This window comes from Oncorhynchus clarkii, chromosome 9, assembly GCF_045791955.1.
Source record: "Oncorhynchus clarkii lewisi isolate Uvic-CL-2024 chromosome 9, UVic_Ocla_1.0, whole genome shotgun sequence".
Taxonomy (NCBI): Eukaryota; Metazoa; Chordata; class Actinopteri; order Salmoniformes; family Salmonidae; genus Oncorhynchus; species Oncorhynchus clarkii.
In genome coordinates, this window is record NC_092155.1 from 64,112,318 (window position 1) to 64,137,212 (window position 24,895).

A 24,895-nucleotide genomic window follows, 5' to 3' on the forward strand; every position below is an offset into this window, starting at 1 on the left:
GTGCCTGCGTGTATGTCCTTTGAAGTATTAGTGGTTGCCAATAAGTGCTTACCGCATCTGAACTCATCGCTGCCATCAGAGCAGTCTCTCTCTCCGTCACAGAGGTAGTCTCTGGGGACACACTCCCCATTCTGACAGGTGGCCTGGTCCACTTTGCAGGGCCCTGGGGGACCAGGGGGGCGTGGGGGTTTCTTGATGGGGATGGTGGTGGGAGGAGTGGGGGTAACTGCAACAGGACGGATCTTATCTGAAAACCAACAGATCTGTTAAAGACCGATGATCCAGAGGCGAATCCTAACTTCCACCTAACTTACATTGTCACTTTGTCATGCATTGATGCCAATAGAAGACTAAGTGAAAATTCAACTTAAGTGAACATTTGAGTTGACTCTCTCGTTAGGTTACAAAGACATGTTCAATTAAATGCTTGAGTCAACCATCTAGTCACAGCACAGATCCAGATCCATTCCATACCATGCAACTCACCACAATCCAGCTCATCACTCATGTCATTGCAATCAGGTCTGTTGTCACACAGGTACTCCAGAGGGATGCACCCCCCATCACGACACGTGTGCTCATCCTTCATGCACGGCCGAAGGTCTGGGACCACTGAGAGACGGGTGGGTTCAAAGGTCAGACATGCACAACACAACCTTCCTCGGTGGAGGCTGGTGTCACTTTAAATTGAAGGATGGGCTCATTGTCATGGCTGGAATGGAATAAATGGAATGGTATCAAAATGGAATTCCATAATTCCATTCCAGTTATTACTATGAGCCATCCTCCTTTCACCAGCCTCCAATGACCATCCTGGGTCACTGCGGGTCATTCTGGGGCCTTGGGCTAACAGTTTAACAGCTACCGTACCGGAGGTGGGACATGGCCAATAATGTAATGGAGATCCTTCTGAAGAAACTCTGAAGACTTTTTTTCCTTTGCAAATAGAAATATCTGTATCGTAACTCATGCCATGCAGTTCTCTTGGGCAGTGCAAAACCAAAACGTTGTCAGACCTCTGCTTCAGGTGCACACATGCATAACATTCCTGCATGAACTCTTAACAGATTCTCAACGACCTAATTGGCATCCTGTTCATCATCACCATCCACAAATAGCTGCATTCTGCATTCTACACACACTACAGAACAGTCATGTCACTTCTACAGCAGCTCTAGCAGTCTCCGTGCAGCAGGCATTGGTCCAGACCTGGGTTAAAATACTATTTTGCTACTATTCTATTGACTCCATTGCGCCAGGCAAGCTCAGTCAAACCCAGCTAAAGTATTTGAAATGATTTCCAATAGCATTGAACCCAGGTCGGCATGGTACAGTACAAACCTGGCACAGCCATGGGGTTCACAGGGGGCAGAGCTAGAAACCAGAGAGACAAGTTAAGGACACTACCTATGATTACCTAGCCCTCCTTTTCTTTCTTTCCATATTTGATAGGTTTATTGACAGAAATAGGTATGATTGAAGCGGAGACATATAGAGGGGAAAAAGTGAACACAAAAAATCGCCTTTCCTAGCATGATGCCTTGGGCTGGCTAGTCTAGCTTCATTGAAAGATTGTAATAAGATATGATAAATAAAGACTACCATATCTATGAGATCAGACCTATTTGTTCACTTACGACTTCCTAAAATGGATGCCGTAATTTAGACATCTTCCTAATCTGGATGCTGTATATTTGGCCATGTCAGCATCCTGGAAAGTACTTACATTGCGGAGTATATATTATCCCCTGTGGTCCTTACCTTCTCCCAGGCGTCTGAACTGGAAGCCCTGGACAGAGGTAATGTAGGAGGCGATGGTTCCCTCCTTCACCACTCCATAGAGCACGTTGCGGATCTGATTGTCATTGTTGTTGTAGTCAGAGCCCACGTCAAGCTCTACAAACACATCCACCCCATCCTGCCTCAGCATCTTCCTACACACAGGCCAGGACAGAACAGATGTTTTTTTAGAGAGGGACGCGGTGACGATAACGGTACAGTGCTCCAGGTTTAGATAAACGTGGGTTGGGGCATATCATCCTTTTATCTAATGTAAGAACATTGATTAGTTACACTCAGCTTACAACAGTGTTTGGTGGACCAACCAGATGAGTATAAGCTGAAGCCTAAGCATTAGCATTAGCTCTGGGAGCAGTCTTCAGATCTCAGACAAGGTTACTCATCATGTGAGAATGGTTCATTAAACCACCTTTGTTACACCCAGGCTAAAATAGGTCAAGTAAGTAAAAGTAAGACTGGTGGGGTTTCATCAACAGTAGCTGAAGATGAGCAGTCATCTCACTTGATGAGGACCACATTGACAGTCTGGATGCCTGGGATCTTGTTGTACTCCGACTCCAACTGTAGAAGGAGAAAAAATATACTTAGATGGGTACAAACCAGCAGAGATGCATTTTTGGCAACATGTTTTAACAAATAGAACAACTTTCCTAACAAGTGCTCTAACATATGATGTAGAGTAGTATACGATACAAATCAAATCTAAGTTTATTTGTCGCGTGTGCCGAATATAACAGGTGTAGTAGACCTTACAGTGAAATGCTTACTTACAGGCTCTAACCAATAGTGCAAAAAAGGTATTAGGTGAACAATAGGTAAGTAAAGAAATAAAAACAACAGTAAAAAGACAGGCTATACATGAGTATATTGACTCAAATTATCTACAGTATATGGCCTGATCCGCAATCAATAACGTTGTGTGGCAGACATGACGTGGCAGTGGAATGCAAGGTGTGAGAATCCTGCCCTGGCCTGTGTAAAGTTTACAGCCCTTGTGGGGAGGGAGGGTTAGGCGTACCGCTTAAAGTACACAGTATACAGTATGTTCTGGAATAAGCCTACCGCATACAGTCCTCAAATTCTAATCTGGGCCTCAAAGCCAGTTCCACTGCTTTTGTTGTTAATTCTTCCCCTATAAACAGGGACAGATTTAGACCTGGGACAACAGGTGGGTGCAATTAATGATCAGCTAGAACAGAAAAGCAGCAATAGTCCGGACCGCACAGAGTTAGATTTGAATACCCGTGGTATATAGTATATATGGTTCTGGAATAGACCTACCGTGTCCACCACCGCGTCAGAGATCTCCTGGAAAGACAGTGAGGAGATGTCCTCCATGTCAGGCCTGTACACAATGGAGTCTGTGAAGTTTACCAGAGCTCTGTAGTACGCTGGAACACAGAGAGAGACAATGGTTAGTTAGACACACAGGAACCACAGCATGAACATTTATACTCATTTTTCAGCAACATAATGTACACAAAGCGACATTTACATGGGACCTTTGGTGGTGTTGCCTTATTCAAAATGAAATGAGAATCAAACTTGAATAATGTTTGGGACAAATGTCCCTCAGGGAGGCCTTTGGTTCAATGTTTGGAGAAAGAAATTCACCAAACATAACTGTGGTTAAATTCAGAGCCATGTACAAATGATGGGGTCTATTTCCATATCTCAATTGTGGTCTGTACTAAAACTGACAACTGTACCACTTATAGAGGACGCTTGAACAACAGGAACAAGTTAGACGTACACATGCGCACATACCGTACTCCCACACATATACACACCACAGGAGGTTGGTGGCACCTTAATTGGGGAGGACGGGCTAGTGGTAATGGCTGGAGCGGAATCTGTGGAATGGTAGCAAATACATCAAACACATGGTTTCCATGTTTGATGCCATTCCACGCTCCATTCCAGCCATTATTATGAGCCATCCTCCCCTCAGCAGCCTCCACTGATACACACACAAACACACCTTCTGTCTATAACACACATGTGCACGTCAGACAGATGGTAACACTCGTCACACAAATACACACACATAGCCATAAGTGTGGACGATCTCACACAAGTAGAATTACACTGTCAGCCAAGGTGGGTCACTCACTGCCTTGCTAGCTACACTTTTATTCACAGTGAAAAGGTGACATCACAGTTTGAGTTAGACACTGAAAAAGAGGGGAGCCCCTAGCCCCGCCCTGCCCTAGCCCCGCCCCAGCCCTGCCCTAGCCCCGTCCCAGCCCTAACCCAGGCAGTAGAATTACTATGCCAACGGCTGCAGTGAAAAATGCTCAAGTGAGTGATTCTGGAGGTGGGCCTCAACATTCCCTTTCCCTTCACAAAGTCAAGCACACCAGATGGGACAGAGAGGCTGGAGCATGGGCTCTACTGCCTATGGAGAACAGAGTTAGCGAAGATAACCTGACCTGGCTCTATGAGTTAAGTAGGGCATGCTGGTCATAATATAGAGGCTGTACTATCCATAGTGGTGTTCTACGGTCGATTTATGCAGCTTTAAAAATGTCATGTTTCTGTAGACATACTGTAGGCTACTGTCACTGCTGTCTGCAAAGCCTAAGGAAGGTTAACCATTTTGCAACTTTGTATCCTTTTTGTCTTATTATTATTACATGATCTATAATAGGGTCTATTTTTATTGCATTTCTATTTCCGTTCTAAGACATCGTCTCTCATACGACTCACAAATACACATCCTTTAAATAGCCCAGGCAGACCCCCCCTCATGGTGCACCTATTCTCACTCCCCTGCCAACCGTGTTGAGCTGGCCTGGGTCTGCCAGCTTTTGTTCTGCTTGGCCTCGATCTGGTATGGTACGGGTTGGGGGAAGGAAGTCAATATTTGTGTTCTTTCTTACAGTCAGTTGCTACTTGCCATGGTTATATTGACGAGTCATGTTTTATGTGGGCATACCGTGAGCTGGGGCCTCAACCAAACACACGGACATGCATCCTCTCCCTTTCTCTCTGTGGAATCACTAATTACATATTGCTAGACAACGTGTTGCTGTTGACAATGACAGCGTGCATTCATTACGCTTTAGGAACCCTGCTGTTTGATTAAAAGTTGGATTAAGAGTGCCACACGCACGCTTGTGCACACATACGCACGCACACACACACACGTGTACGCACACGCACATGCACACACAGAGGCTGCCCCATACATCCATTGTGTTGAGGCCCTGGGGTTCTGATAGTGATTGTGCCAGTGACAGGACAGGCTGGCTGGAAGGCAGCTGTGTCATTATGTCTAGTGGTGAGAAGCTGCCTTCGAATTACAATAGAACATTGGCACAAGCTGGCCTGGTTCCTCCAAGACGCCTTCCACTTCTTGTGAGGAAAGGCCTTTATTTGTTGAAGAGGGAACTGAAAAGATTTGGTATAAAAACCCACACAATGGGCTGACTACTGTATGTAGTGTAGAAGCGCAGGCGTCAGCAGTGTGACATGGACATGGTCGACTGTGTTGGCTGTTCCACAAAGTCAATCAGCGGGCTAAAGGATATTGTACAGTTTGAAAACAGTACCAGAAGACATGCAACATCAAAATGGCTGATTAAAAAGCTTCATTTTACCCGTCGCTAATCTAATTACTTCACTGTGCACTCGCTTGGCCCTGCAGCGAACAGACACACACACACAGTAACAGACATTAGACCTGTCTCCTCTGAGCTTGCCGCTCTGACGACACGTTACGGCCTGGCGAGCGCACTCAGTACCCATGATTCTTTGGTTACAGTGTAGGGCTGTGCCCTTAACGCTAACGAAGGGCTCTCTCTTCCTCTCTCTGCATCCCTCTCTCTCTCTCTCTCTCTCTCTCTCTCTCTCTCTCTCTCTCTCCCTCCCTCTCTCTTCTCTCTCCGAGGAGCATTCTGCTGATCGCCACTCACTTTTTCCATCGGGGGAAATCCCCCGTCAAGCACCACCAAGGATGAAGAAATCGCCTGCTGAGAGTGAGCGCGGGGGAGAAGAAAAAAAGGAGCCTGGAAAAATAGCATTCCAAACTCTTAATTCACAAACGTATTTAGCTATTAAAGCTGTTCAGTAGAACTGTGATGGCTTTGTAAGGCGGACCGGGCCCCCTCTGAACACACAGAGGCCTGTAGCAGGAGACAAAGAGCTGATTGAGCCGTGCGCCCAGCCTGGCCTTTAAAGCCCAACCGCTTTCAGCCCGACCTTCAACCCCACTTCTTTCCTCCCTCCCCACCAGCACCAGCGCCTATGGCAGGGGAGAGGGAGAGAGGGGGAGAGAGAGAAAGAGGGGCAGAGAGAAAGAGAGAGAATGGGAGAGAGGGGAAGAGAGAGGGGGAGGGAGGAAGAGAGGGCGAAAAAGAGAGAAAGAGAGAAAGACAGAGTGAGCAAGACCACAAGAACAAGGCCCAAGTCGTATTACACATCCCACCAGGGACCAGATGATATTTGACCCTCTATTTCTCTTGTCTCTCTCTCTCCAAGGGGTCTAGGAAGGCCAATGTGGGGTGGTGTGGCGCTGTGTGGGAAAGAGGGACTCTTTGTCAGCTTTGGCTTTTAGAGAGGAACCTCTGCTACTTAACCCTACTGCTGGTGGTCAGCCAAACAGCCCTGTTCTACAGAATAGACTGCGTCAAACTCAGGAACTCATGGGAATGACTTGAATGACTCCTGGCCCAATATTACTGGAGCCTTTTTTGTGCTCTCTCCACAAAACACAGTGTGAATGTCAAAAAACACTTCAGGGAAATGGCAGAACAGTTAACTAATATTGTCTGTTGGACTTGTCAGTCCACTATACTGATATAGAACCTACTGGCAGGAATGGTCCTTTCACAAAGTAAGATGGCACCAGAAGAAAGCTAAAAAAGAGCTTCTCGATATCAGGTCAACGATCACTCATCTCGGATTAGGCAAAGATTTTTTTCTTCAACAAGCAGGACGCACAGGATGTACTTCAGACACCCGACAAGGCCAAAATCCCTGTCATTGGCAAGAGAAAGAGATGCAGGTATAGAGGACACAGGGCGGGGAGCCTCGTAGGGATCCGCCGACGGCGAGTGGGAATTCCTCCCTTTCTATCAATATTACTTGCCAACGTACAATCATTGGACAATAAATTAGACGAGGTACGATCACGAATATCCTACCAACGGGACATCAAAAACCGTAATATCTTGTTTCACCGAATTGTGGCTGAATGACAACATGGAAAACATTCAGCTAGTGGGATATATGCTGCACCGTCTAGATACAACAGCACAGGGGGCGGTCTGTGTATATTTGTAAACAACAGCTGGTGCATGAAGTCTAAGGAAGTCTCTAGATTTTGCCCACCTGAAGTAGAGTATCTCATGATAAGCTGTAGACCACACTATTTGCCAAGAGAGTTTTCAACAAAAAAACATTGTGGCTCTTTATTTACCACCACAAAGACCGCACTGAGTTAGCTGGGCCTGCAAACTATTACGGGAAGCAAAGGGAAGCACAGCCGCGAGCTGCCCAGTGACACGAGCCTACCAGACGAGCTAAATCACTCCTGTGGTCACTTTGACGCAAGCAACACTGAGGCATGCATGAGAGCATCAGCTGTTCCAGACGACTGTGTGATCACGCTCTCCATAGCCGATGTGAGTTAGACCTTTAAACAGGTCAACATTCACAAGGCCGCTGGGCCAGACGGATTACCAGGACGTGTGCTCCGGGCATGTGCTGACCAACTAGCAGGTGTCTTCACTGACATTTTCAATATGTCCCTGATTGAGTCTGTAATACCAACATGCTTCAAGCAGACCACAATAGTCCCTTTGCCCAAGAGCGCTAAGGTCACCTGACTACGGACATAGCACTCACGTCCGAATCCATGAAGTGCTTTGAAAGGCAGGTAATGGCCCACACTAACACCATTATCCCAGAAACCCTAGACCCACTCCAATTTGCATACCGCTCAAACAGATCCACAGATGATGCAATCTCTATTGCACTCCACACTGCCCTTTCCCACCTGGACAAAAGGAACACCTACGTGAGAATGCTATTCATTGACTACAGCTCAGCGTTCAACACCATAGTGCCCTGAAAGCTCATCACTAAGCTTAGGATCCTGGAACTAAACACCTCCCTCTGCAACTGGATCCTGGACTTCCTGATGGGCCGTCCCCAGGTGGTGAGGGTAGGGAGCAACACATATGCCATGCTGATCCTCAACACTGGGGCCCATCAGGGGTGTGTGCTCAGTCCCCTCCTGTACTCCCTGCTACTTTCTGTTTATCATCTATGCATAGTCACTTTAACTATACCTACATGTACATATTACCTCAATTAGCCCGACTAACCGGTGCCCCTGCACATTTACTCTGTACTGGTACCACCTACATATAGCCTCACTAATGTTATTTTCACTATCTTTTGTCATGTTTTTATTTTCTTTACTTATCTATTGTTTACTTAATACCTATTTTTTACTTAAAAATTGCACTGTTGGTTAGGGCTTGTTGTATTTGGCGCACGTGATTTGATTTGCATCATTCAAATAAAAAAATGTTGGTCGCATACACATATTTTTCAGATGTTATTGCGGATGTAGAGAAATGCTTATGTTCCTAGCTCCAACACTGCAGTAATACCTAACAATACAAAACAATACATCCAAATCCCCAAAATGTAAAGAGAGGAATCAAGAAATGTAGAAATATTAGAATGAGCAATGTCAGAGTCTGGCTTTCCAGCTGTAGGTAATAATGCAAGAAACGTTCTGAGCAAATATGTTGGCTAGGAGCTAGGTACAGGGCTTCAATTTAATACTACTAGAAAGTGTGTGCCCTCAGGCCTGGAGGGAAGCAAAAGTCATTCCACTACCCAAGAATAGTAGAGCTCCCTTTACTGGCCCAAAAAGCCGACCAATCAGCCTGTTACCAATCCTTAGTAAACTTTTGGAAAAAATTGTGTTTGACCAGATACAATGTTATTTTACAGTAAAAAAATTGACAACAGACTTTCAGTATACTTATAGGGAAGGACATTCAACAAGCTAAGCACTTGATGAGAAATTGATGATACAAATATTGTGGGGGCTGTTTTGTTGGACTTCAGTGCAGCTTTTGACCGTATTGATCATTGTCTGCTGCTAGAAAAAACGTATATGTTATAGCTTTAAACCCCCTGCTACAGTATATTGTGGATAAAGAGTTACTTGTCTAACAGAACAAAGAGGGTGTTCTTTAATGGAAGCCTCTCCAACATAATCCAGGTAAAATTAGGAATTCCTCAGGGCAGCTGTCTAGGCCCCTTACTTTTTCAATATTTACTAACGACATAACGCTGGCTTTGAGTAAAGTGCAGGTGATTCAACACTATACACGTCAGCTACTACAGCGATTAAAATTACTGCAACACTTAACAAAGAGCTGCAGTTAGTTTCAGAATGGGTGGCAAAAGCATTGTATTTGGGACAAATCATTCACTAAACCCATAACCTCAACTAAATCTTGTAATGAATAATGTAGAAATTGAGCAAGTTGAGGTGACTAAACTGCTAGGAGTAACCCTAGATTGCAAACGGTCATGGTCAAAACATATTGATAAAACAGTAGCTAAGATGGAGAGAAGTCTGTCCATAATAAAGTGTTGCCTTGCCTTCTTAACTTTTTATGGCTGCAGGGGAAGTATTGAGTAGCTTGGATGAAAAGGTGCCCATTGTAAACGGCCTGCTTCTCAGTCTCAGTTGCTAATACATGCATATTATTAGTAGTATTGGATAGAAAACACAGAAGTTTCTAAAACTGTTTGAATTATGTCTGTGAGTATAACAGAACTCATATTGCAGGCAAAAACCTGAGAAATTCCACTTCCTGTTTGTATTTTTTCTGGGGGTTGCAGATTTTCAACCAAGCTCTCATTGATATTACAGCGAGATATGGATGAGTTTTCACTTCCTACGCCTTTCACTAGATGTCAACGGTCAATAGAACTTTGTCTGATGACTCTAATGTGAAGGGGGGTCGAATGAGACAGGAAATAGTCACCACTGCCACGAGTTGACCATACTTTCACCATGCGCGTTCACAAGGGAAGGACCTGCATTCCACTGGTCATCTGAAGTCATTCTAATTCTCCGGTTGGAATGTTATTCAAGATATATGTAAACAACATTCTAAAGATTGATTCAGTACATCGTTTGACATGTTTCTACTGACTGTTACGGAAATTTTGGACATTTCGTAACATTATAGTGGACGCGCTTTGTGACTTTGGAATTGTTTACCAAACGCGCTAACCAAAGTAGCTAAATAACGGACATTTAGTTCATCAAAGGTAAGGAAACATTTATCATGTATTTTCTGGTTTCTGTTGACTCCAACATGGCTGCTAATTTGGCTACTATTCTGAGCTCCTCAGATTATTGCATGGGTTGATTTTTCCGTAAACTTTTTTTGAAATCTGACACAGCGGTTGCATTAAGGAGAGGTATATCTATAATTCCATGTGTATAACTTGTATTATCATCTACATTTATGATGAGTATTTCTGTTGAAACGATGTGTTTATGCAAAATCAGTTGATGTTTTTGGAACTAGTGAATCTAATACGCCAATGTAATTCAAGGTTAGTGATTAATTTTATCTCTATTTCTGCTTTTTGTGAATGCTATATTTTGCTGGAAAATGGCTGTGCTTGTTGTGGTTTGGTGGAGACCTAACATAATTGTTTATAGTGCTTTTGCTGAAAAGCATATTTGAAATCGGACACTTTGGTGGGATTAACAACAAGATTAACTTTAAAATGATATAAGACACATGTGTGTTTTAGGAATTGTAATTATGAGATTTCTGTGGTTTGAATTTGGCGCCCTCTATTTTCACTGGTAGTTGTCATATCGCTCCCGTTAGCGGGATTGCAGCCCTCTTGAAACTAGGGGGCACTATTTTCATTTTTGGAAAAATAACGTTCCCAAAGTAAACGGGCTATTTCTCAAGACCAGATGCTAGAATATGCATATAATTGACAGCTTGGGATAGAAAACACGCTAAAGTTTCCAAAACTGTAAAAATATTGTCTGTGAGTATAACAGAACTGATATTGCAGGCGAAAGCCTGAGAAAAATCCAATCAGGAAGTGACTCTTATTTTGAAACCCCTGTGTTCCTATGCATCCCTATTAACCATTGAAAGGGATATCAACCAGATTCCTTTTTCTATGGCTTCCCTAATGTGTCGACAGCCACTAGACATAGTTTCAGGCTTTTATTTTGAAAAATTAGCGTAAACGACAACATTGCGTCAGTGGTCAGGTGGTGGCTCTCAAAGTGATTTGTGCGTAATAGACAAATGCGGCCATTGTTCCTCTCGCTCCTACTGAAAAGCCAATTGTCCCGGTTTATATATAATCGAATAGATATTTGAAAAACACCTTGAGGATTGATTAGAAAAAACGTTTGCCATGTTTCTGTCAATATTACGCCGTTGTCGTGACCGCAATTTCCGGTGGATTTCTCAACAAAACGTGGACAAGAAACGGAGGTATTTCGGCTATAAAAATAATCTTTATGGAACAAAAGGAACGTTTGCTGTCTAACTGGGCGTCTCGTCAGTGAAAACATCCGAAGCTCATCAAAGGTAAATGATTTAATTTGATTGCTTTTCTGATTTTCGTGACCAAGCTTCCTGCTGCTAGCTGGACATAATGCTATGCTAGTCTATCGATAAACTTACACAAGCGCTTGTCTTGCTTTGACTGTAAAGGATCATTTCAAAATCTGAGATGACAGGGTCATTAACAAAAGGCTAAGCTGTGTTTCACTATATTTCACTTGTGATTTCATGAATATGAATATTTTCTAGTAATATTTTTTGACCGTTGCGCTATGCTAATTAGTGTAGTTGATGATAATTCTCCCGGATCCGGGATGGGTAGTTCTAAGTTAACAACATTACTAACAAGGCAGGTCCTACAGGCCATAGCTTTGTCGTACCTGGACTACTGTTCAGTCGTGTGGTCAGGTGCCACAAAGAGGGACTTAGGAAAATTACAATTGGCTCAGAACAGGGCAGCTGGCCCTTAAAAGTACACGGGGAGCTAACATTAATGATATGCATGTCAATCTCTCATGGCTCAAAGTGGAAGAGAGATTGACTTTATCACTACTTGTTTTTGTAAGAAGCACACACACACGACAGAGCCTAATGTTGTACACTATATATATATAGTATAGGAGCAGTGTGTCTGCAATGCTACATTCCTTTGACATAGCGAGGCCTGATGATACATGTAAAAGTGCTGAATATACCGAGCTGTCTGTTTAAACTACTAGCACACAGCTTGGACACCCATGCATACCCAACAAGACATGCCGTCAGAGGTCTCTTTACAATACCCAAGTCCAGAACAGAATATGAGAGGCGCACATTACTACATAGAGCCATGACTACATGAAACTCTATTCCACATCAGATAACTGATGCAAGCAGTAAAATCAGATTTAAAAACAGGTAAAAATACACCTTAAGGAACAGCGGGGACTGTGAAGAGACACACACAAAGGTACAGACACAGGCATTCACACACAAGCGCTAGCACACCCACTCTACACATACGTACATAGTAATATTGTTGTATGGTGGTATCATACATTTTGTATTGTAGATACTGTATGCAGTGGTGTAATAATGTTATATGATGTACTGTTTTATATTTTGTTTTATATGTAATGTAAGTGCTTTAATGTGTTTGGACCCAAGGAAGCTTGTGCCTTGGCAATGGGGATACCTAATAAATACAAATACATATACAGGGTGACCATGTCTGTCAGCTCCATCTTGGAGCTGTACAGTGTATTTCATTCGGGTGGACCAATCCGTGTATCAGTTCAGTCATACTTAGTGTTGGAACTAAAACTATAACCCTAACAAGGCAATAAGGGAATATTGAAAGTAATTATAGTGTGAAATATGTAACATGATTTTCAGGGCGAAATGACAAATGGAGACCCATCAAGAAATAAACGAAAACCTATTTTGGCCCAGTTGTATTTAGCTGAAATGCTAGTGCTAGTGTCATAGGTAGGGAGGGAAAGCTATGACATGATGGAATAACCCCATCATTTTCCACTGGCATCAGAAAACATTACAGCCTGCCTAAAATGGAAAAACCTTCAGACTGGACTCAAACTTCACAATCCCAAGAGTCCCAGGAATGGTGTCTAGAGTGAATGTGGAAATGAGAGTGCATAGCTGAACAGAGCAAGGTATTTCAATAGAGAGTATAAGGAAAATAGGAAAATAAGGAAAATAGTAGCAGTAGATATAGAGATCAGAGAGCATTAGAGATTGCATTGGACTGTAGTCTGCCTGGTCTGGGCTTAGAATGTCCCCCGAAAAGGGAGGTTCCACCACCGGTGCTATGCTAAAGGGAGTAGAGTGGGGGGTGGAGGGTAGAGGGCAGATGGGAGTGATGTGGGATCGAAGATAAGGGTCAACGATATGGGTCAAAGATAAGGGTCAAGGTGAAACAAGAACAACTGAGATGAAGCAGGAAAAAGGACAGAGTTAGTCGAGGTTGGTGGGTGGAGTGTGAGGGGAAAGGGAAAGAGAAAAATAGAAAGTGATGATTAGAAAGGACAGATTTTTTTTTTTTTAAATAGGTATCTCAACAGAAAAAGGTACACAACTAAGAAAAAGTCCATATTCAGACTGAATGAATTGCGAAGAGGGACGAGCTTTGTGGAAATTGGCCATCGGAATGTGTGAACAGAGTTAAAATACCTCGTATGACACAAGACCAAGTCTTTGAGAACCAATGTGAGATGAATAATCCTGATTTGTGTCTTAATGCATATGAAATGTATGGAATATTAGTTGCAGTCTATCAGTATATCTGTTACATTCCACTGTCTTTAACGTCTAGTCCCATGATAAATGACAGATACATTCAATGAATATCAAAGCACACACACACGACAGAGCCTAATGTTGTACACTATATATATAGTATAGGAGCAGTGTGTCTGCAATGCTACCTTCCTTTGACATAGCGAGGCCTGATGATACATGTAAAAGTGCTATATAGTTATACAGCACTGTAGCCTAAATCTACAGTCGTGGCCAAAGGTTTTAAGAATGACACAAATACTAATTTCCACAAAGTTTGCTGCTTCAGTGTCTTTAGATATTTTTGTCAGATGTTACTATGGAATACTGAAGTATAATTACAAGCATTTCATAAGTGTCAAAGGCTTTTATTGACAATTACATGAAGTTGATGCAAAGAGTCAATATTTGCAGTGTTGACCCTTCTTTTTCAAGACCTCTGCAATCTGCCCCGGCATGCTGTCAATTAACTTTTGGGCCAGCCCATTCTTGCATAATCAATGCTTGGAGTTTGGAGTTTGTTTGTGGGTTTTTGTTTATCCACCCGCGTCTTGAGTTTTGACCACAAACTGTCAATGGGATTAAGGTCTAGGGAGTTTCCTGGCCATGGACCCACAATATTGATGTTTTGTTCCCCAAGCCACTTAGTTATCACTTTTGCCTTATGACAAGGTGCTCCATCATTCTGGAAAAGGCATTGTTCGTCACCAAACTGTTCCTGGATGGTTGGGAGAAGTTGCTCTCTGAGGATGTGTTGGTACCATTCTTTATTCATGGCTGTGTTCTTAGGCAAAATTGTGAGTGAGCCCACTCCTTTGGCTGAGAAGCAACCCCACACATGAATGGTCTCAGGATGTGTTACTGTTGGCATGACACAGGACTGATGGTAGCGCTCACCTTGTCTTCTCCGGACAAGCTTTTTTTTCCGGATGCCCCAAACAATCGGAAAGGGGATTCATCAGAGAAAATGACTTTAGCCCAGTCCTCAGCAGTCCAATCCCTGTATCTTTTGGAGAATATCAGTCTGTCCCTGAGGTTTTTCCTGGAGAGAAGTGGCTGCTTTGCTGCCCTTCTTGACACCAGGCCATCCTTCAAAAGTTTTCGCCTCACTGTGCGTGCAGATGTACTCACACCTGCCTGCTGCCATTCCTGAGCAAGCTCTGTACTGGTGGTGCCCCGATCCTGCAGCTGAATCAACTTTAGGAGACGGTCCTGGTGCTTGCTGGACTTTCTTGGGCGCCCTGAAGCCTTCTTCACAACAACTGAACCGTTCTCCTTGAAGTTCTCGATGATCCGATAAATGGTTGATTTAGGTGCAATTTTACTGGCAGAAATATCCTTGCCTGTGAAGCCCTTTTTGTGCAAAGCAAAGATGACGGCACGTGTTTCCTTGCAGGTAACCATGTATTTTTTAAATAATTTATGTATGCATTTTCCAATTAAAACAAAAGTGAAAAGATATTAGACAGCAATAGGACAAAGTGACAGTAACAGACATAACTGTATATACAAACATACAATAAATAAGTCATAATAAAGAGCAAAATAAAAAATAATAATAATGAGCTACATTACGTGTGAAACATTATATAAGGGTTATATAGATATTCAATCAATGTGAAATTTTTCATATAGTCAATGAAAGGTTGTCCAATTCTGTAAAATGTCTCTAACTTATTCCTCAAGTAGTAAGTGATTTTCTCCAGTGGGATACAACTATTAACTGATAGCCACATTGCAACTGGCAGGGGGGAATCCGATTTCAAGGCAATACATTTCTTGGCAATCGCTAGCAATATTTCTATTAGCTTGATAGTATGGCTTTTCCTAAGATTGGAGTTAGTAAAGTTACCCAGTAGACAGACCTCCGGGTCTAAAGGGAATGCAACCCCGTGAATTGAGGATATGGTAACGCATACCCCCTGCCAGAAACCGTGTAGTTTTGAACACTGCCAAGTGGAATGGAGGAATGTTCCTTCATCTGAGCCACATCTAAAACATAGGGAGGAGATATCAGAGTTGAACATGTGCAGTCTAAATGGGGTGATATAGAGCTGATGGAGGAAATTAAACTGGATCAGTCTGTATCTGGAGTTCAATGTGGATGTAACACCATCCCTGCATAGGTCACTCCATAGATCCTCATCAATCGTTTTCCCATCTACGTCTGGGTTTATCTAGCTCACGTAGTGTTAGTCCTGACATAAGAGCATCGTAAGAGATTGAAACAAATATAGAAATCTGGGCAGGACATTCATTTTAATTACATTTATTCTACCCAGTAGAGAGGCAAGTCCATCCATTTACAAAGGTCACCCTCCACCTTTTGCAACAAGCTAGCCAGAATGAGTTCATATAGGTTGTTCAGGTTACCATCCACCATTATACCCAAATATGTGAAGCCCATAGGAGACCATCTAAAATGAAACTTGTGCTTGATGGTATGGTGGTCAAAGAGAGACAACGGTAAGATTTCACTTTTATCAGAATTGACCTTATATCCAGAGAAAGAACTATAACACTGTAGTAGGATCTGCAAGTGAGAGAGGGAGTGTTCTAGGTTTGTTAGAAATAAGATAAGGTGTCCGCAAAGAGTGATCACTTTTGGGTATTGGGGCCCACCTCAAAGCCATGTATGTCAGGGCACGTTCTAATAGCCTCAGCCAACGGTTCAATGGCGATGGCAAAGAGGTGGGGGCCAATATGGGCAACCTTGTCTGTTCCCCCTATAAAGAGGAGGAAGTAATCCCATTGGTAGCAATCCTAGCTTTAGTAGATTTGTAGAGTGATTTTATCAAATTTACAAACACAGTAAGCCAAACTTTTCCAAGACGCGAAAGAGGTATGGCCCTTCAACCCTATCAAAGGCCTTTTCAGGGTCGAGGAGACTGCGACACGAGGTATTTTGTTTTTGTTAGCAAGGTGAATTATATCAAAGAACCTTCTGAGATTATTGGAGGACAGTCTATTAATTATGAAGCTAGTCTGATCTGGGTTGACCAACAGGGGAAGACATGACTCCAGTCTCTTAGATAGCCTCTTGGTGACCAGTTTACAATCCGTGTTAAGGAGGCACACTTTAGCGGGTTTTTTCCCTTTCTTGTGGATCACAGTAATCACTGCTTGAGAGAAAGACTCTGGAAAGCAGTTGTCTTCCCCGGCTTTTTTAAGTGCCTCCATAAGGTAGGGGACCAACAGCTCCCTAAATTCTTTATAGAACTCTGGAGGGAAGCCATCCTCCCCAGGAGATTTATTAGAGGGTAAGGATTTAATGGCCTCCAACAATTCAGGTACTGAGAACTGTTCACTCAGGCAGGCATGGGAGGTTGAGTGTGGAGAGAAAGGAGTCGATCTCTGATAGATCATCACTTGATTGGGAAGTGTAGAGGTCTTCGTAGTATTTCTTAAAAGTATCATTAATTTCAGTAGAGTCGAAAGATATCTCATTAGTAAGAGTTTCTATAGCATTAATTGTCCTCTTACTTTCCTCTGCTTTCAGTTGCCATGCCAATACTTTGGGTGCTTTCTCTCCAAGCTCGTAATAACGCTGTTTTGATTTAGTGATGGCCCTCTCAGCTTGATATGTGTTCAGAATATTATACTTCAGTTTTTTATTTACCAAAAGCCTGTATAGATCTTTAGTCGGGCCTCTTTGGTAGGTTCTCTAGCTCAGAGATTTCAGATTCAAAGACATTCAGTGCCGCACCGTGTTTTCTCTTCAGCCCTTTAGTATAGGAAATGATCTGTCCCCTCAGATAGGCCTTCAATGTGTCCCAAAGAATGAAACTGTCAGGAGCGGAGGGTTTGTTTGTCAAAGTAAAAAATATTGATCTACTCTTTGATGAATGCACAAAATTCAGGTTGCTTTAGGAGTCTAGAATTTAGTCTCCATCTATATGCTCCATTTACCTTGGTAGGAATGGAGATTGATAATACCAGAGGAGAATGGTCACTAAGCAATCTGGAGAGATATTCAATATCTAACACTCTATGAAACAGTTGGGTCGATAGTAAAAAGAGTAGTCCCTATCCTGTGGGTTCAACTGTCTCCAGATGTCTAGCAAATTAAGATATTTCATGAATGACATGGTGAGCTTGCCGGCTTTGGTAAGAAGTGAGGGTTTATCAGAGGATACATACATTTACTTGAAGAACAGTGCAGATTCAAAGTTTGGTAACAGAATGACTGTTTGTGATGTTTGTGCCTTTATTCCCTATATTCGGGCAGCCGCGATGAATATAGGGGAGACACTGACTGAACACTACATTAACATAGGTGAAACACTGAATGAACACTACATTAATATAGGTGAGACACTGAATGAACACTACATTAATATAGGGGAGACACTGACTGAACACTACATTAATACAGGGGAGACACTGATGACAGTATCCAGGGAAGGAGGTCAGGAGTTATTTGTAAGATAATTATCTCATTATGTCTCTGGAGCTGAGAGGATATCCCTCAGACAGGACACACTTCCTTTCCAACACTTCCCTCCACTCTTTGCTTTTCACATTGTTTCTGCGTCCCAAATTACATCCTATTGCCTATATAGTGCACAACCTTTGACCAAAGCCATATGGGCCCTGGTTAAAAGTAGTGCACTATATAGGGAATAGGGTGCCATTTGGGACGCACCTGCCTCTCTGATGGATCCACCCTGTAAAAAGGGGGTTTCAGACTCAGAGAGTCAAATGGGAGTTGGCACTTCCTGTTGTTCCCATTAAGATGGAAAAGCTGGAGAGACCGTCTGATTTCTCACTAAAAACCAGTGCAATATTACACTGGAAAATACATCAATGATGAGAAACTTTTTTTCTGATGACTCATTCATTCTTCCATTGCTTTGGTTATGGTTCCACTGAGGAGCATGTTCTGAAAAATCACTTGAGCAGGAGTTTGAGGAGTTGAAATGTAAGAAATTCTATGAAGAGATCCTTTCTACCAGGTTAATTAAACGTTATATTATTGTAGCCTATTGTGCAAAATAAACCAATGCAAAAAAAATAATATCATTCACATTTGTGACTCGTTTCAGGAAACTAGGCGTATTTCGCTCGTCACTACTTCACAGGAGAGCCATTTGAACATAAACTATTTTTTTAATCAAAATGCGTTTATTTTGTGCAGAAATGCCTTCTGGAACGTGAACTTTCATGAGCCTTAATAACAAATGTCTATGCCATCTGTAAATATGAATAAAATAGTTCAATTACAAGCCTAGTTGTGTTAGCCACAGAAAAAAGCAGCAACCTTCCCGCTAGCCATGATTGGCTGAGATAATGAGTGGGCTGGACATGCCAAGAGATGAGTTCGAATTGGTCTGCCAACACTTCTGTCTATATCCTGAGCTGGTCAGTATGTGTAGGTAATCCTTTCTAATGCAGATTTTTTGAAAGATATCACAGAGTAGAACTACATTAGTGTTGCTCTCCACTTTCTGGAGGACCAAGTTTTGTAATCAGTGGAATTAGACTATGATCGCTAAAGAGAAGGAGAAAATTCTGCAGTTTGATTGCAAATATGCAGACCGAGTCGAAAAGAGAACACAGAGCTGTTGTATAAAACACCTGTCTCCAGATTACATCTTCAAACTAAGCGCAACCATGGCATCCGTGACAGAGAGGGGGAAGCATCCATCCATGTACAGTTGAAGTCGGAAGTTTACATACACTTAGGTTGGAGTCATTAAAACTAATTTTTCAACCACTCCACAAATTTCTTGTTGACAAACTATAGTTTTGGCAAGTCGGTTAGGACAATATCACAATTCCAGTGGGTCAGAAGTTTACATCTACTAAGTTGACCGTGCCTTTAAACAGTTGGAAAATTACAGAAAATTATGTCATGGCTTTAGAAGCTTCTGTTAGGCTAATTGACATAATTTGAGTCAATTGGCGCCTCTTTGCCTGACATCATGGGAAAATCAAAAGAAATCAGCCAAGACCTCAGGAAAAAAATGCAATTTCCAAACACCTGAAGGTACCACGTTCATCTGTACAAACAATAGTATGCAAGTATAAACACCATGGGACCACGCAGCCGTCACACCGCTCAGGAAGGAGACGCGTTCTGTCTCCTAGAGATGGAGATACTTTGGTGTGAAAAGTGCAAATCAATCCCAGAACAACAGCAAAGGACCTTGTGAAGATGCTGGAGGAAACAGGTACAAAAGTATCTATATCCACAGTAAAACTAGTCCTATATCGACATAACCTGAAAGGCTGCTCCAAAACCGCCATAGAAAAGCCAGACTATGGTTTGCAACTGCACATGGGGACAAAGATTGCACTTCTTGGAGAAATGTCCTCTGGTCTGATGAAACAAAAATAATAATGACCATCATTATGTTTGGGGGGAAAGGGGAGGCTTGCAAGCCGAAGAATACCATCCCAACCGTGAAGCACGGGGCTGGCTGCATCATGTTGTGGGGGTGCTTTGCTGCAGGAGGGACTGGTACACTTCACAAAATAGATTATGTGGATATATTGAAGCGGATATGTGGATATATTGAAGCAACATCTCAAGACATCAGTCAGGAAGTTAAAGCTTCTGGGACTTCCAAATGGACAATGACCCTAAGCATACTTCCAAACTTGTGGCAAAATGGCTTAAGGACAACAAACTCAAGGTATTGGAGTGGCCATCACAAAGCCCTGACCTCAATCCTATAAAACATTTGTGGGCAGAACTGAAAAAGCGTGTGCGAGCATGGAGGCCCACAAACCTGACTCTGTTACACCAGCTCTGTCAGGAGGAATGGGCAAAAATTCACCCAACTTATTGTGGGAAGCTTGTGGAAGGCTACCCGAAACGTTTGACCCAAGTTCCACAATTTAATGGCAATGCTACTAAATACTAATTGAGTATATGTAAACTTCTGACCCACTGGGAATGTGATGAAAGAAATACAAGCTGAAATAAATCCTTCTCTCTACTATTATTCTGACATTTCACATTCTTAAAATAAAGTGGTGATCCTAACTGACCTAAAACAGGAAATATTTACTAGGATAAAATTGCAGTAATTGTGAAAACTGAGTTTAAATGTATTTGGCTAAGGGGTATGTAAACTTCCGACTTCAACTGTAAGATAGTCTAACTAGCTACATTTTCAGAAATTATACATTTCTAATTTTGTCAGAAAGTCATTTTTATTTCAAGTTAAAGTGTATTGTTAGCTAGCTAGCTAACGTTAGCTAGCTGGCTCTCTAGCTAATGTTACATATATGATCTGTGTAGTTATATTATTTGTATCTCAGATCCATTTGCATTGCTAGTTAAAGCCTAATGTTAGCTAGCTAACATTGAACCTGGTTCGTTAGCTACCTGCAGATTCATGCAGGGTAGTAACGTTATGAGTTGGGATTATGATTCATTGTTTAGCTAGCTAGCTACATGCCTAAACAAAAGACTCTACTACTATGCAAGTAACCATTTCAAAAGAATGTCAGTCGATAGATGACTATCACTCTTGTCTGAGTGTGCCAGAGCACAGAATAACTGACGAATTTACGAACGCTCAATACCCGTTGAATATGGTCCGAGTCAGTAAACATTGGCAAAAAAGCGTAATTAAATTGTTGTCAGCAGCACAGTTGCAGTCACCAACGCTCTGGATAACATAAAAACAGCCTGACCAGCTCTGCTAGTAAAATGGTCAGAGTGAGCTGTTCTCTCATTTGTGTCTGGAAGTAGCTAGCAAGCTAGCCAACGTTAGCCAGTTAGTGCTTGACTGCTGTTGTTAGGTCTGAGCACTCGGATCATATTTTACTCCTCGGCCAGAGTGTTGAGTGTGCGCTCTGAACGCTCCAAGAGCGAAATGCTCTGAATTTATGAACGGACAATCTGACAACGCTCTGAGTTTACCAACACCCAAAGCACACTCTGAGCACACTCTGGCACTCCAGATTAAGTTTATAAACCAGCCTTTAGTCTTGAATTCTTTGGTTGTTTAGTACATGGCCTCACATGGGTGTAGACAAAGAAGAGCTCTTCACTATGTGTACCAAAACATTCAAGGGCCATTTTCTCAAAAGTGAAGTTACAAGTTTATCAACTTTCAAAGCAGAATTACTTTCCCATTGTTCCTCAACTGAGGTGTACGATATATCATTTTCTAGCTCTGAGTCTCTACTTTTATCCAATGTAAAAAACACAATTTCAAATTTTGCTACGAAAGACTGAATTGAAACGGTCGGTGAAATCAAATCAAATCAAAGTTTATTTGTCACATGCGCCAAATACAACAGGTGTAGTAGACCTTACAGTGAAATGCTTACTTACAGGCTCTAACCAATAGTGCAAAAAAGGTATTAGGTGAACAATAGGTAAGTAAAGAAATAAAAACAACAGTAGAAAGACAGTGAAAAATAACAGTGCGAGGCAATAGAAGTAGAGAGGCTACATACAGACACCGGTTAGTCAGGCTGATTGAGGTAGCATGTACATGTAGATATGGTTAAAGTCAGATTTATTTCAGTGGATTAATACTCAATACTACCTCTTATAGTGATATCCTAACTACAGGAACTCTTAGAAAGGCTCCAGCCAGAGTCTGTTGCATGTCCCCTGTCATAAACATGAACTGTTGGCAAGGCCTATATAATCAAGTAGGGCTGCTGTATCCAGCTGTGTCCCAGCTGTGCACATACAAATACACACAGGCCTACGCTGAGACAATATAATTGAATTGTAGCACATGTCCATCTATTAGACTAGAGAGACTTCTCTGTAAGTATGCATGATGTATGCATCTCTCCTGCTTGGTAAGGAAGTGAATACGATTTAATGTGATGCGCTAAGAACAGAAGTCTCTACATGAAAGATTGCTTCATGGAGCTGTGTTTTACAATGAAAGGCTCCAGAAACATATGACATTCTCACACACAGAAGGCGGCGGCAGTCCCCTCCATAAAAGGTTAAAGGGTTTGTGGGTAGTCCAGTTCATGGTGACCCAACCTAATCAGTGTTAACGAAGCATTCGCACAACTTCAAAGAGCTCCTGGAAATGTTGTGATCCTTGTCACAATCAAACTGCTGCCATGAGAGAAAAAAAGAGATGAGAGCAGAGAAGTTGTGGCTAAACTTTCGTTTTAAGTCCTAAGCTACTGTTGGCTGAGGATGACTCACTCACCGAAACAAGGTGTTTACTGTACTGCATCTGAGTCTGAAGAAGGAAGGAAAAAAGAAAATATTATTTTATTTTTTCCTTTTTCTTTACTAGATCAAAGACTAATAGAATTGTGTGTAGCTTTGCCTCCCTTTTTTTTGTCATTTTAGGGAGTAATGTGAATTTGTTTTTTCAAACAAGCGGAACAAAAGTTGTAAACTGTTTAGCCAATCCCTAGAGCAGGATTATTACTATGATAATGGGCACTCCTCTAGAGTAGTGCAGGAAACCATGTCTAACTGTGATACACAATGATATGATAACAAATTCTGCACCGGAGGGAGCAGGGGTATCTAGTCTTTTGTGTTATCGGGTAGCCAAATTGAGTAGCTGGCCAGACCAGCACGCATGCAAGATGTGGTTCTCGGTGCCGAGATTAGTGGATATCCTGATATCCCCCTTTGACATGCCATCAGTAATGTAGGTCAATTAGACAGAGATATTTGTTACCGTCCTCTACTATCAATAAGTTGAGAAGAGTATCTGAAACAGTAACAAATATGCCCTCTGTGTAAACTAAATCTCCCGAAGCAGCGTTTCCTAAAGAGGAGAGGGAAAGTCCAGTTCTCCAAGGCAACATGAACTATTATTGATACAATAGACTGTAGCAGCATCAAGGGCCCAGAGCTGGAGTCCATGAGTAAGACTATTCCTACTAACACTGAAGAGTGATCCAGGATAATGTCTTGGCACTGACAGTAAACAAATAACCAATCAAGGATAAAGAGAGTTATGTTAACACATAAGTCCCAACACAGACAGTGTCCTTCTACAATACAATTTTACTATTTTCTTTCCTCTTAGGGATGAATTGAAATGTACATAATGGGTGCCTGGAGGAAAATGGGGGAGGGTCATTTTTTTTCCAATTTCAGTCAAGGGGAGGGTTTTGTATTTAGGGTCATGTCATTTGTAATTGATGAAATGTCAGCATTTCTCAGTGTTTTAGAGTTAGTTGCTTATTAAGTTATATATCAATGTGTGCCCGATGCCACTCCTCATCTCTGATTCTACTCTGGGTGCACAATATCAAGTGCGCCTATAAGCTATTTAGGTTGGTCTCAATCAAATGATCCAAAGGCTATAAGCTACAAAGTGCATGCTTGGAGAAGCACAGAACAACGTTCTATTTCTAAGATAGCTGCTGGGATGGTGTAAATAAAACAAATCTGCATTACACACTGCAATGTATATTCCAGCCCTGAGCCCTGGCTGCTCTGCTCAGCTCTTTCTGATCACAAACGTTTTTGTGTGCTGCCTAACCAACGGCTGTGCTGTGTAGTCCTACGACGGCAGGTCAGGAGTCAAAGGCTTCTTCCGAAAATATTTAGTTGATTAAGCCTAATCCAAAAAAGGCACCATTTTGTGAGCTGACTAGCCTAAAGCCTCTGTTCTGTTCAGTTTGAGAAAAAGAGCGCAAAGATGAGAAGGAGGACCGGAGGTCAACTTTGATAGCTTGCTACTACTATAATTGATTTTTATTAAAAACGATATGTTTCTTGCCCATGATGTAGGCCTATTTGTCAGTTAATAAACTCACAATAAGCCAGATTCGAGAAGAGTACATTGTGGTGCTGAAACTTGAAGTAGTAGCTGTGGCACAATCAATCGTAAATGGACAGCTCATTGTGCTGAAAGTAAGCAAATTCAAGTAGGCTTAATTCATTTCAACGTCTTAATTTAAATTTGAGAGCTTTGTGTTAGATGGCTTTGAGCCTATTTCTTCCTCTTTAACATATTAAACTAGGGTATAGGTTGCTATATCTATAGATTTGTAGGTAAATTCCTCCACCCACCATGCACTCTTTGAATAGCCTACCTCTGTGGCAGTGAAGGGCTGTTAAGTTAAAACCAGGACTCAAATTGAGGGAGTAGGAGAGGGTATGCCATAGGCCTACCTTTATTAAAGACAATGGCAAAAAGCACAGGCCTACCCCTTGTTAGCTTAAGATTTGGAAGAAAATAAAACAGATCTGATTATATAAAGTGATCTATAACAGAGCTTTGGTCTGTGAAGCTTTATGCTAGAAACAAGCTGTAAAATACCAGGGAAAG

General features: G+C 42.1%; 1 protein-coding gene across 25 annotated transcripts in view; it reads right to left on the reverse strand.

Moving 5' to 3' along the window:
* LOC139416728 (heparan sulfate proteoglycan 2) overlaps nucleotides 1–24,895 on the reverse strand; it is a 190,475-nt gene that overhangs the window by 102,657 nt on the left and 62,923 nt on the right. For 18 of the 25 annotated variants that reach the window (XM_071165745.1, XM_071165742.1, XM_071165752.1 and 15 more), the window contains exons 4-9: nucleotides 3,082–3,191; nucleotides 2,303–2,361; nucleotides 1,762–1,934; nucleotides 1,342–1,374; nucleotides 487–612; nucleotides 53–247 (exon numbers count right to left, since the gene is read on the reverse strand). In XM_071165745.1, the coding sequence (XP_071021846.1) occupies nucleotides 53–247; nucleotides 487–612; nucleotides 1,342–1,374; nucleotides 1,762–1,934; nucleotides 2,303–2,361; nucleotides 3,082–3,191 (696 nt within the window). The remainder of the gene's footprint in view (nucleotides 1–52; nucleotides 248–486; nucleotides 613–1,341; nucleotides 1,375–1,761; nucleotides 1,935–2,302; nucleotides 2,362–3,081; nucleotides 3,192–24,895) is intronic. The other 7 variants (XM_071165756.1, XM_071165758.1, XM_071165753.1 and 4 more) reach the window with 2 other exon arrangements.